The sequence below is a fragment of the Sphaeramia orbicularis genome, chromosome 15 (genome assembly GCF_902148855.1).
Source record: "Sphaeramia orbicularis chromosome 15, fSphaOr1.1, whole genome shotgun sequence".
Taxonomy (NCBI): domain Eukaryota; kingdom Metazoa; phylum Chordata; class Actinopteri; order Kurtiformes; family Apogonidae; genus Sphaeramia; species Sphaeramia orbicularis.
In genome coordinates this window covers 12,427,897-12,438,015 of record NC_043971.1, presented here as the reverse complement: position 1 = coordinate 12,438,015, position 10,119 = coordinate 12,427,897, and the positions used below count along the sequence as shown (strand labels likewise).

Below are 10,119 nucleotides of genomic sequence, written 5' to 3'. Positions count from 1 at the left end.
TCTATGTTTATATCTACATCTATTTCTTTGTTTATATCTATGTCTATATATCTATGTCTATTTATCTATATCTATATATCTATGTCCATATCTATGTCTACATGTCTATGTCTGTATCTATATCTATGTCTATATCGATGTCTATATATTTATATCTATGTCTACATATCTATGTCTGTATATCTATGTCTATATTTATATCTATTTCTATATATCTATGTCTGTACCTATGTCTATATCTATGTCTACATATCTATGTCTATATTTATATCTATTTCTATATATCTATTTCTATATATCTATGTCTACATCTGTGTCTATATGTCTGTGTCTATATCGATGTCTATATATATCTATATCTATATCTATGTCTATATATTTATGTCTATATCTAAATCTATGTCTATGTTTATATCTATGTCTACATCTATATCTATATATCTATGTCTATATCTATGTCTGTCTATGACAACATCTATGTTTATATCTATGTCTATCTCTGTCTACGTCTATATCTTTGTCTATATCTATATCTGTCTATATTCATATCTATATATCTGTCTACATCTATATCTATGTATATCTATGTTTATATCTATATCAGTCTATATCTATGTCTATGTTTATGTCTACACCTATGTCTGTACCTGTGTATATCTATATAGCTATGTCTATGTCTATATCTATATCTGTCATTCTATACCTATGTTTATGTCTACATATATGCATATACATATCTATATCTGTCTGTGTCTATATATCTATATCTGTCTATATCCATATCTATATCTGCACTGGTCAGCTCTAACATTGTGGACAGTTGGATAGTTTCATTTTCACTTCTTACTGGTAACTAATAAATAAAAATAGTGTCGATCTTTCATCAGTTGTCATGTAGGTAGACCAGAACAGTCCCGTAACGACTGAACATTCCCTGACATTTGTGTCCAGGTGGAGTTTGGGGATTTCGAGCGTCCATTTTCTGCTCCTGGATCTTCACAGACCAAGTCTACTCAAACTCTGAAACAGGTTCTGGACCGGTTCTACCCTAAACACTACCGCAGGACCACATCTGAGGACCAGCTCAGGTACAACCACATGCAAAGTACTCTGATTTAGTTTACAGTCATTTTTACATAAGTGGTTTTAAGAGGTAGTATAATGCTGGTTTGTTTGTGGTGTCTGTTTTATCCTGCCCTAGTTTCTTATCACTGTCATTAACTGTGAGTTTCTCTGCAGTTTTATACTTTCATTTCCTTTTTCAGTTTTCAAGATTTTGCATCATTTCCACTAGTCCAGATTGGTCAGTGTATCTTTTGGTAATTTTTCTTTTCAGAAACAAAAGAAAAACTAGTGGTTAATTGATTTTCACTTCAAAATAGAAGAATTAAAATGGAATTTCAAGGCATTTTTCTTTATCAGTGTCAAAACAGATAAACCAAATTTTAAAAGCTGATTGATTTTTGTTTTCTCTTTCTAATAACAAAAAAGAAAGTTACTACCTCATAGAAATGGAAAAACAGACCAAAAACACACAAAGATTCTTACGAACAATTGGTCTGTACAAAATCTGGACATTGTAGACGGTCATTGTATCTTATGGTAATTGGATTTCCTTTTCAGAAACAAAAGAAAAACTAGTGGTTAATTGATTTTCACTTTAAAACAGAAGAATTAAAATGGAATTTCAAAGCGTTTTTTTTTTTCAGTGTCAAAATAGATAAACCAAATAAAAAAATATGGACTGATTTTCGTTTTCTCTTTCTAATAACAAATCAGAAAGTTACTACCTGACAGAAATGGAAAAACGGACTAAAAATGCCTGTTTTTTCCATTTTCTGAGACTGGATGTTGTCATTTTCAAGGAAAGACCGCTAATGGCTAGGTCACAAAAATTGTAACGAACGATGGGTTTGTACGAAATCTGGACATTGTAGACATGCTCCCTCCATGAATGTCTACAAACTCCAGATTTCGTATGAACTGGAAGATTCGTACAAACCCATCATTCATAAGAATCTTTGTGACCTAGGCATTAGGTCAGTGTATCTTTTGGTAATTGGATTTTCTTCTCAGAAACAACACAAAAACAAGTGGTTCATTGATTTTTGTATTAAAATACAAGAATTAAAATTGAATTTCAAGGCGCTTTTATTTTCCAGCGTCAAAACAGATAAATCAAATTTTAAAAACAAATTGATTTTGATTTTCTCTTTCTAATAACAAAAAAGAAAGTTACTACCTGACAGAAATGGAAAAACCGATCAAAAATTACAGGTTTTTTTATTTTCTGAAACCGGATGTGTTTATTTTCAGGGAAAGAGTGCTAATGCTGAGGTCACAAAGATTCTTTGCGAACAATGGGTTTGTACAAATCTTGCAGTTTGTACAAAATCTGGAGTTTGTAGACATTCATGGAGGGAGCATATTTACGATCTCCAGATTTCATACAAACTGGAAAATTCGTACATTTCTGTCAGGCAGTAACTTTCTTTTTTGTTATTAGAAAGAGAAAACGAAAATCAACCCATTTTTAAATTATTTTCTTCTGTTTTGACACTGAAAAACAAAAACTTGAAATTCAATTTTAATTCTTCTATTTTGAAGCCAAAATCAATTAACCACTAGTTTTTCTTTTGTTTTTGAAAAGAAAGTCCAATTATCAAAAGATACACTGACCCTCCCCCCACGAATGTCTACGAACTCCAGATTTCGTACGAACTGGAAGATTCGTACAGACCCATTGTTTGTAAGAATCTTTGTGACCTCAGCATTAGCGCTCTTTCCTTGAAAATCACAGCATCTGGTCTCAGAAAATTAAAAAAAAAACAGGCATTTTTGGTCCTTTTTTCTTTTTTGGTTTATTTGGTTTATCTGTTTTGACAATGGAAAATAAAAGCGCCTTGAAATTCTATTCTAATTCTTGTATTTCAATACAAAAATCAATGAACCACTTGTTTTTGTGTTGTTTCTGAGAAGAAAATCCAATTACCAAAAGATACACTGACCTAATGCCTAGGTCACAAAGATTCTTATGAATGATGGGTTTGTACGAATCTTCCAGTTCGTACAAAATCTGGAGTTCGTAGAGATTTTTTGTGACCTAGGCATTAGTGGTCTTTCCTTGAAAATCACAACATCCAGTCTCAGAAAATGAAAAAAACAGGCATTTTTAGTCCATTTTTCCATTTCTGTCAGGTAGTAACTTTCTGTTTTGTTATTAGAAAGAGAAAACAAAAATCAATCCATTTTTTAAATTCACTTTATCTGTTTTGACACTGAAAAAGAAAAACGCCTTGAAATTCCATTTTAATTCTTCTATTTTAAAGCGAAAATCACTTAACCACTAGTTTTTCTTTTGTTTCTGAAACGAAAATCCATTTACCAAAAAATACAATGACCGTCTACGATGTCCAGATTTTGTACAGACCAATTGTTTGTAAGAATATTTGTGTGTTTTTGGTCCGTTTTTTTCCATTTCTGTCAGGTAGTAACTTTCTTTTTTATTATTAGAAATAGAAAACAAAAGTCAATCCATTTTTTAAATTCACTTTATCTGTTTTGACACTGAAAAAGAAAAACGCCTTGAAATTCCATTTTAATTCTTCTATTTTAAAGCGAAAATCAGTTAACCACTAATTTTTCTTTTGTTTCTGAAATGAAAATACAGTCATCAAACAATACACTGACCCAGATCTCTACGGAAACTTCTCATACGAAGGACGTCTTAAACATTAATTACAGGTTGTGACAGTCCTTATGTGACCGATGTACTTCCCCTCCCCCTTTCCTCGTCTCAGACAACTGTTACAGCGTCTGTCCGCTCGCTGGGCCTCACTCAGGGGTCGAAGTTCACCTGAGTGTGTTAGGATCTACCTGACCGTTGCCAGGAAATGGCCTTTCTTTGGTGCCAAACTTTTTGAAGCAGAGGTGAGTGTTTGCATATTACCTTTAATCTCCCGTATATCAAAGTTATCTTATCGTCCGTTCAAATACAAGCAGTGTTAGGAATTGTGTTTATGTTTGTTCTAATAAACTATACTCATACCAAAACCACATGGTGAATAAATAAAAGCCACCATAGACAATAAATATGAGTCCATACACATCACACCTTCATGAGTAATTTAACAACAGTGAACTTTGTTGCATACACAAAGCAAAAATAATGTTTGTTTACATATTCATCAGACTTTATTTGCTTGAAATAGGATATAATTCAGATTTCATATCTCAAAATGACATAGTTACCATTATTTCAGTTAATTACAATTATTATTATTATTATTATTATTATTATTATTATTATTATTATTATTATTATTATTATTATTATTATCAAATCTGCCCTGTGCAACTTTTGTTAACCTCTCCATTTCCACCAGATTGCTGGCCATTCCACTGTCCATTTAGTATTAAATAAATGCACTATACTTAGTTAGAAAGCTTAGATTCTCTGAAATTGAGTCATGAAGTTTATTTTACGATATTCCAAAGCACCAAAGCATAATTAGTCAAAAAAAAAAAAAAAATCTCCTGGATAATGATTGAAGCTAATGGGACTTCTTACCTGTTTGTAGGTCATGAGGTCACATTACTGGTCTATTTTATGATTAATTATATTCATGTTCAAAAATGGATTAAAAAAACAAACACATCTTGGATTTTTTTTTTGCCACTTAGGGGCAAGGAACCAAATATGGTAACTTCATTGACCTTAATTTTCTACATAACAATAAAAAATTTAAACTAATAAATTCTTGTTATGTCCTTCAATAACACACTAGGGTTGAAATCTTGAATTTCAGAGTATTTGCCTTATTATTATTATTATTATTATTATTATTATTATTATTATTATTATTATTATTATTATTATTATTATTATATTAATATTCATACAAAATAATAATTGCTATATAATGATCATAAGGAATAGAAATTGGTGGTAGGAGTACATAAGTTTTTACTTCTTCCTACTCCTTTTCGAGCATGTATAATTTCATTTCATTTGTTTTATTTATATTATTATTATTATTATTATTATTATTATTATTATTATTATTATTATTATTATTTACATTTATTTATTTATTTAGTTGTTTGTTTGCTTATCAATCATTTATGTACCAGTAATTATATTTTACTGGTTGATTTTTGTTTTGATTTCAGTGCCTACATGTTCGAAATAAAGATTTCATTCATTCATTCATTCATTCATTCATTCAAGGGTTAAGAGTACGGCTTACTCACTTCTCAGTTCTCAATGTTAAATCGGTCTCCTACTATTTTGATCATAATCTCCAGCTTTAATTTTTATTTGACTCTTTTCTTAGTTGCTGTAAACTGCATATGTTTGAATTGTGGAACCAACAGGACATTTGAGAACGTCATTTACATCTCAGGCTTTTGGAAACCAGATCGAACTTTTTTCAGCATTTTCTAATATTTTATAGATCAAACAGTGAACTGATCAATGGATAAAACAATCAGCACATCTGACCCTTGTGTTGCTTTGTGTTTACAGTCCATCACTCCGTCTCCAGAGCAGGGCGTACGTGTCTGGCTGGCAGTTCATGGAGATGGCATCAGCGTTTTGGAGCACAACTCCATTGTAAGCATGTGGTGGAACTGGGTCATACCAGATGCCCAGACATGGCATATTTGTTACAGCAAGAGAGTCATATTCAACCGATGCATTTAGGTTTATTCATTTATTCTTCATCGTTACATAAAGTGTATGTGTATATGTGTGTGTAGAAACCTCTGGTGTCCCACCCCTACAAGACCCTGATGACCTTTGGAGGCTGCAAACAGGATTTCATGCTGGTGGTGGGTCAGAGCATCGGCACCAACGCAACCAAAGACAAACCTACAGAGAAACATCTGTTTGGAATGGACGCCTCCAAGGTTAGTGAGCGATTCACACCTACACCAAGGAAGATTTTCAAGTTACATAAAGTTATTTAAGACTCAGAGACCTAGAACACATTTTATGAAACATGAACTGCACTAATTTATTTAGTTTTTCTAATTTTTATTGTCAGTCACCATCAGGAGTCAATCATAGTCTGATTTTAGTTAATTTTAAGTCATGATTTTGCATATGTGTTATCTGAGAATGAATGAATTTACCAGAGATTAAGGAAAAATTTTGTGAAATGCTGTTTTTTTCTCTATATAAAAAGTAGAATGTAGATGTTTTACACTTCCAGATTAATTCTTATCTACATATAACATTTTCTTCGCAAGATAATTTTTAACCACATTTACTACAGATCCTCAGCAAGCACAAATATGACACATGTGGTACCCCTGTAAAGCTGAGGAACTGAATTTAGCTTTTTTTTTTTTTTCCCTAAATATTGTGGAATTTACTGCGTCTTGATAAATGTATTCATGACATGCACTGGTCTGGACTGGTCCTTGTTTTATATATTTACTCATTTATATTCTTGCTGCTTTGAGTGTGTTCTGTGGTCTGACCACTGGAAAAAATCTAAATCTTACCAAGTGTATTTTTCTTTTTTTCTTTCTTTCTTTTTTTTTTTTTTTTTTTTTTATTTTAACTAAAAATCAAAATTTTACCAAGTGTATTTTTCAAATTTCTGGTCAAAATATCTCATCACACTTAAAATAAGACATAATCACCTAAAGAGTAACTTTTCAGTGAGATATAAGAACTGATTTTTAGACAATAGATCTTGAAAATCTTATTTCAAGAAATCTTACCAAGATAATTTTCACTTGTTCCATTAGCAGATTTTTTTTCACTTAATCCAAGATTTTTTTTGCTTAAAGCTATACCGTATGATGTGGCATTTTTACACTTTTCTTTTGTCATCTTAAAATGCTCCTAATAAGTGTGTGTCAAACTAAAATGTAAAAGAAATCCACCAGGTATTGAAACTCAAAAATGTTTAATTCTCATATATTTCTAATAAAAGTCTGACCAATCATTTTATTCGGTCCGAATAAAATAATTGGCCGAACCTGACTGAGCCTCCTGTCAATCATCCATTATGGCCGTCCAGCATCTGATCCATTATCGCCGTCTCACATCCGATATGTGTCCCTCTGAATCTGACGCTTCACTGGCGCTGCTTCTCCTGTCACTGACCACAGTCTACTGTCTAGGATGTGTTTGGATAGAACTGACATGTACATGTGGAAGGGATTAAACGGATTTATGAACAGAAACGACAACTGAGGGGCACAAACGGGAGTCTGATGAATGAAGGATGGAGATAAAAGTCCGGAAGTCAGCTGTACTGGACTGAACAGGTCTGCATAAAGCTCAGCTTTTATGACGGTGGGACTCATACAGGTACATGTACATGGTGTCACATAATGCAAGATGATGTAGGATGATAATTGTATGGACAATGAAACTTCAAATGTTCACGGAAAATTCGCGGAGGCCGCGCGTTCACAGTGCGCGCGCCCATCCCCTGGGCACTGCAGTGAAGACACTGACCCAGTACTGCACAGACCAGGTCTACTGATGGAACAGGAGCTGCGGGCCTGCAGCAGGTGGATGATGCATCTGATTACTGTGGGAGGGGTCCGCGGACACGCCAAAACGGACCGGACCTCCACCTCTGCTTCCTCCTCTTTTTCCATCGCGCATCAGATGAGAGGAGGAGAGAGGAGGAGGAGCCTCAGAGCTCAGGCAGCGGGAAGGGGGCGGGGCTTTGGAGGGAGGCGGGTTGTTCATGTTCAAACTTTTACTTAGTGCTGTGAGAAATGCCACATCGGTAGGTATAGCTTTAATACAAGCAAAAAAAATCTTCTAATGGAACAAGTGAAAATTAGCCTGGTAAGATTTAGATTTTTTCCAGTGAGTTGGTTTTGTTGAGTTTTTAGCTGATGTTCTTCTGGTTACCTGGATGTATAGAATGTGTATATTGCTACAAGCGTTGCATAGCGTTGCCATGGTAACATAGAAGGAACTTTTGCCTTGGGTACTGGGGGAAACTGGGCTAAAGAGGCTACCAGTCAGAAGATGATGTTGTTTCTTTATACATTTAATACAAAACCACTAGTAGATATTCACTGTATTTATTCATTTATTCTTTATTGAGGATCCCCTTTTAGCCGACGCACAAATGCCAGGCTAGTCTTCCTGGCGTCCTCTAAAAAATAAAAAAAATGAAAAAAGTTCACGATGCCAAATCACAATACACAGATCCAGTTGCAGTCAGTAACAACAAGTACAGTACTTGTTGTTTTTTTTCCATGCAGTATTTAGTTTCAAATGGTAAAATATGTAACTCCAGACCCAATCGTACCATGTTTGAGCAACACCGTCCATACTGAACATGTACAGGGTGACACAAAAAAACGGGAAGTTTTTAACAATCCAATAAAACCAAGAGTGATGGAAGAAAAATATTTTATTCATAGTAATTGAAACCTTAAACCATGCCATTTAAGAAACAATGATGGAATTTTCATTTTTTTAAAATTACTTCCTGTAGATGGCGTCCTCCTGTACGAATGCATTCTTGAAATCTGCTGTTGAGATTCCTCATTGACCGCTGCAACATCTCAGCTGGGATACTGTGAATTTCATCCTGAATTCTCTGTTTTAACTCTTCCAGAGCTCTCGGTCGAGTCGTGTACACTTTATTCTTGAGATAGCCCCACAAGAAAAAATCACAAATGGACAAATCTGGCAATCTAGGGGGCCAGGGAACGTTACCGAATCTTGAGATCACACGGTTACCGAACAATTCTCGCACAGCGGCCAATGGTTACTAAGGTCCAAAAAATCATGACCCAAAAAAACGGGAATTTTTGAAGTGCGTATTGGCAGACATGAGCAAGTGGCAGCACTGCGAGACAGTGACCTTGAGCAAGTAAACACACCCCCATTTTAGTAACCATGGATCAGTGGAACGGGCAACAGCGCGCGTTAGCCATAAAAATGTTTTATAAAAACAGTTGATAGTTTGACAGCTGCGCAGAGGGAGTTCCGACATTTTTACAACTTAGGACGTCATGGTGCTGTTCCATCAAAACACGCGATAGAATGTTGGATTAATAACTTTGAAGAGACTGGATCTGCCCTAAAGAAGAAACCAACAGGACGACCAAGAAGTGCTCGAATCTCAACAGCAGATTTCAAGAATGCATTCGTACAGGAGGACGCCATCTACAGGAAGTAATTTTAAAAAAAATGAAAATTCCATCATTGTTTCTTAAATGGCATGTTTTAAGGTTTCAATTACTATGAATAAAATATTCTTCTTCCATCACTCTTGGTTTTATTGGATTGTTAAAAAGTTCCCGTTTTTTTGTGTCACCCTGTATAAACGAACCAACTTCTGTGTTTTTCCTCATCAACAGATCCGGGAGATAACGCTGCTCATCTCCAGTTACATAAACAGCGCTCATCAGCAGAAGGCGGCCGCCCATCACCTCTCTGCCCCGGCTCTCATGGTGGCTCAGCCCATCAGTCTGAAGAGCAAAGAACTGAGGAGCAAATCCCCCCCGGCTCTGGGACGCCCCAGCAAGGCCCCCACACTGCTGTAACGCAACGGGGATTTCCTAAAGGGAAGCATGAGCTGCCATTTGTCTTATTTATGTCTGAAAACGCAGGATGTGTTTGAAGAATGGTCATTTTTCTGCAGATAGAGGTGTGAAGAGCACTAAATTACCATAGATATCATAAATACTGATGAAATTCACTTGCACAGGCCAGATGCAGAGTTTTTAGTAGCAGTTGATTAGGTCTGAGGCCTCCATTTTTAACTCAAGTTCATCTCTGGGCAGTTTTTCTTAATGAGCAATTAACCCATGAAGACCCAGTGCTACTTTGTTGCACTTCCAAAATTTTTTTTTTTTTTTTCTGTACATTTAATTTTTCTTATGTGATTTATTTGCCATTTATTATGACATTATCCTCTGTATTTTGCTTTTTTTCAGTGATCAGGTATTTTCCTATATTTAATTTACTAATCATGTAGGTGTCTATAAAAACTCCGATTAAAGTTGAGGGTTATTATATCAGAAATAGAGAAAACTGAAGAAAAAGTGACTTTTTCAGCAAAATATATCATAAACTGAACATAAACCAAGTGTGTTCATCCACTGTCATTTATCTAACTCCATGGG

At 34.6% G+C, this 10,119-nt stretch overlaps 1 protein-coding gene across 1 annotated transcript in view; it reads left to right on the top strand.

Moving 5' to 3' along the window:
* The window catches only part of plekhh2 (pleckstrin homology domain containing, family H (with MyTH4 domain) member 2), a 108,523-nt gene extending 98,673 nt beyond the window's left edge, over positions 1 to 9,850 (top strand). Inside the window, 5 exon segments of the mRNA XM_030156922.1 lie at positions 952 to 1,088; positions 3,801 to 3,930; positions 5,528 to 5,614; positions 5,761 to 5,910; positions 9,352 to 9,850. Coding sequence (XP_030012782.1) covers positions 952 to 1,088; positions 3,801 to 3,930; positions 5,528 to 5,614; positions 5,761 to 5,910; positions 9,352 to 9,537 — 690 coding nt within the window. The 3' untranslated portion in view covers positions 9,538 to 9,850.
* The last annotated feature ends 269 nt before the right edge of the window (positions 9,851 to 10,119 follow it).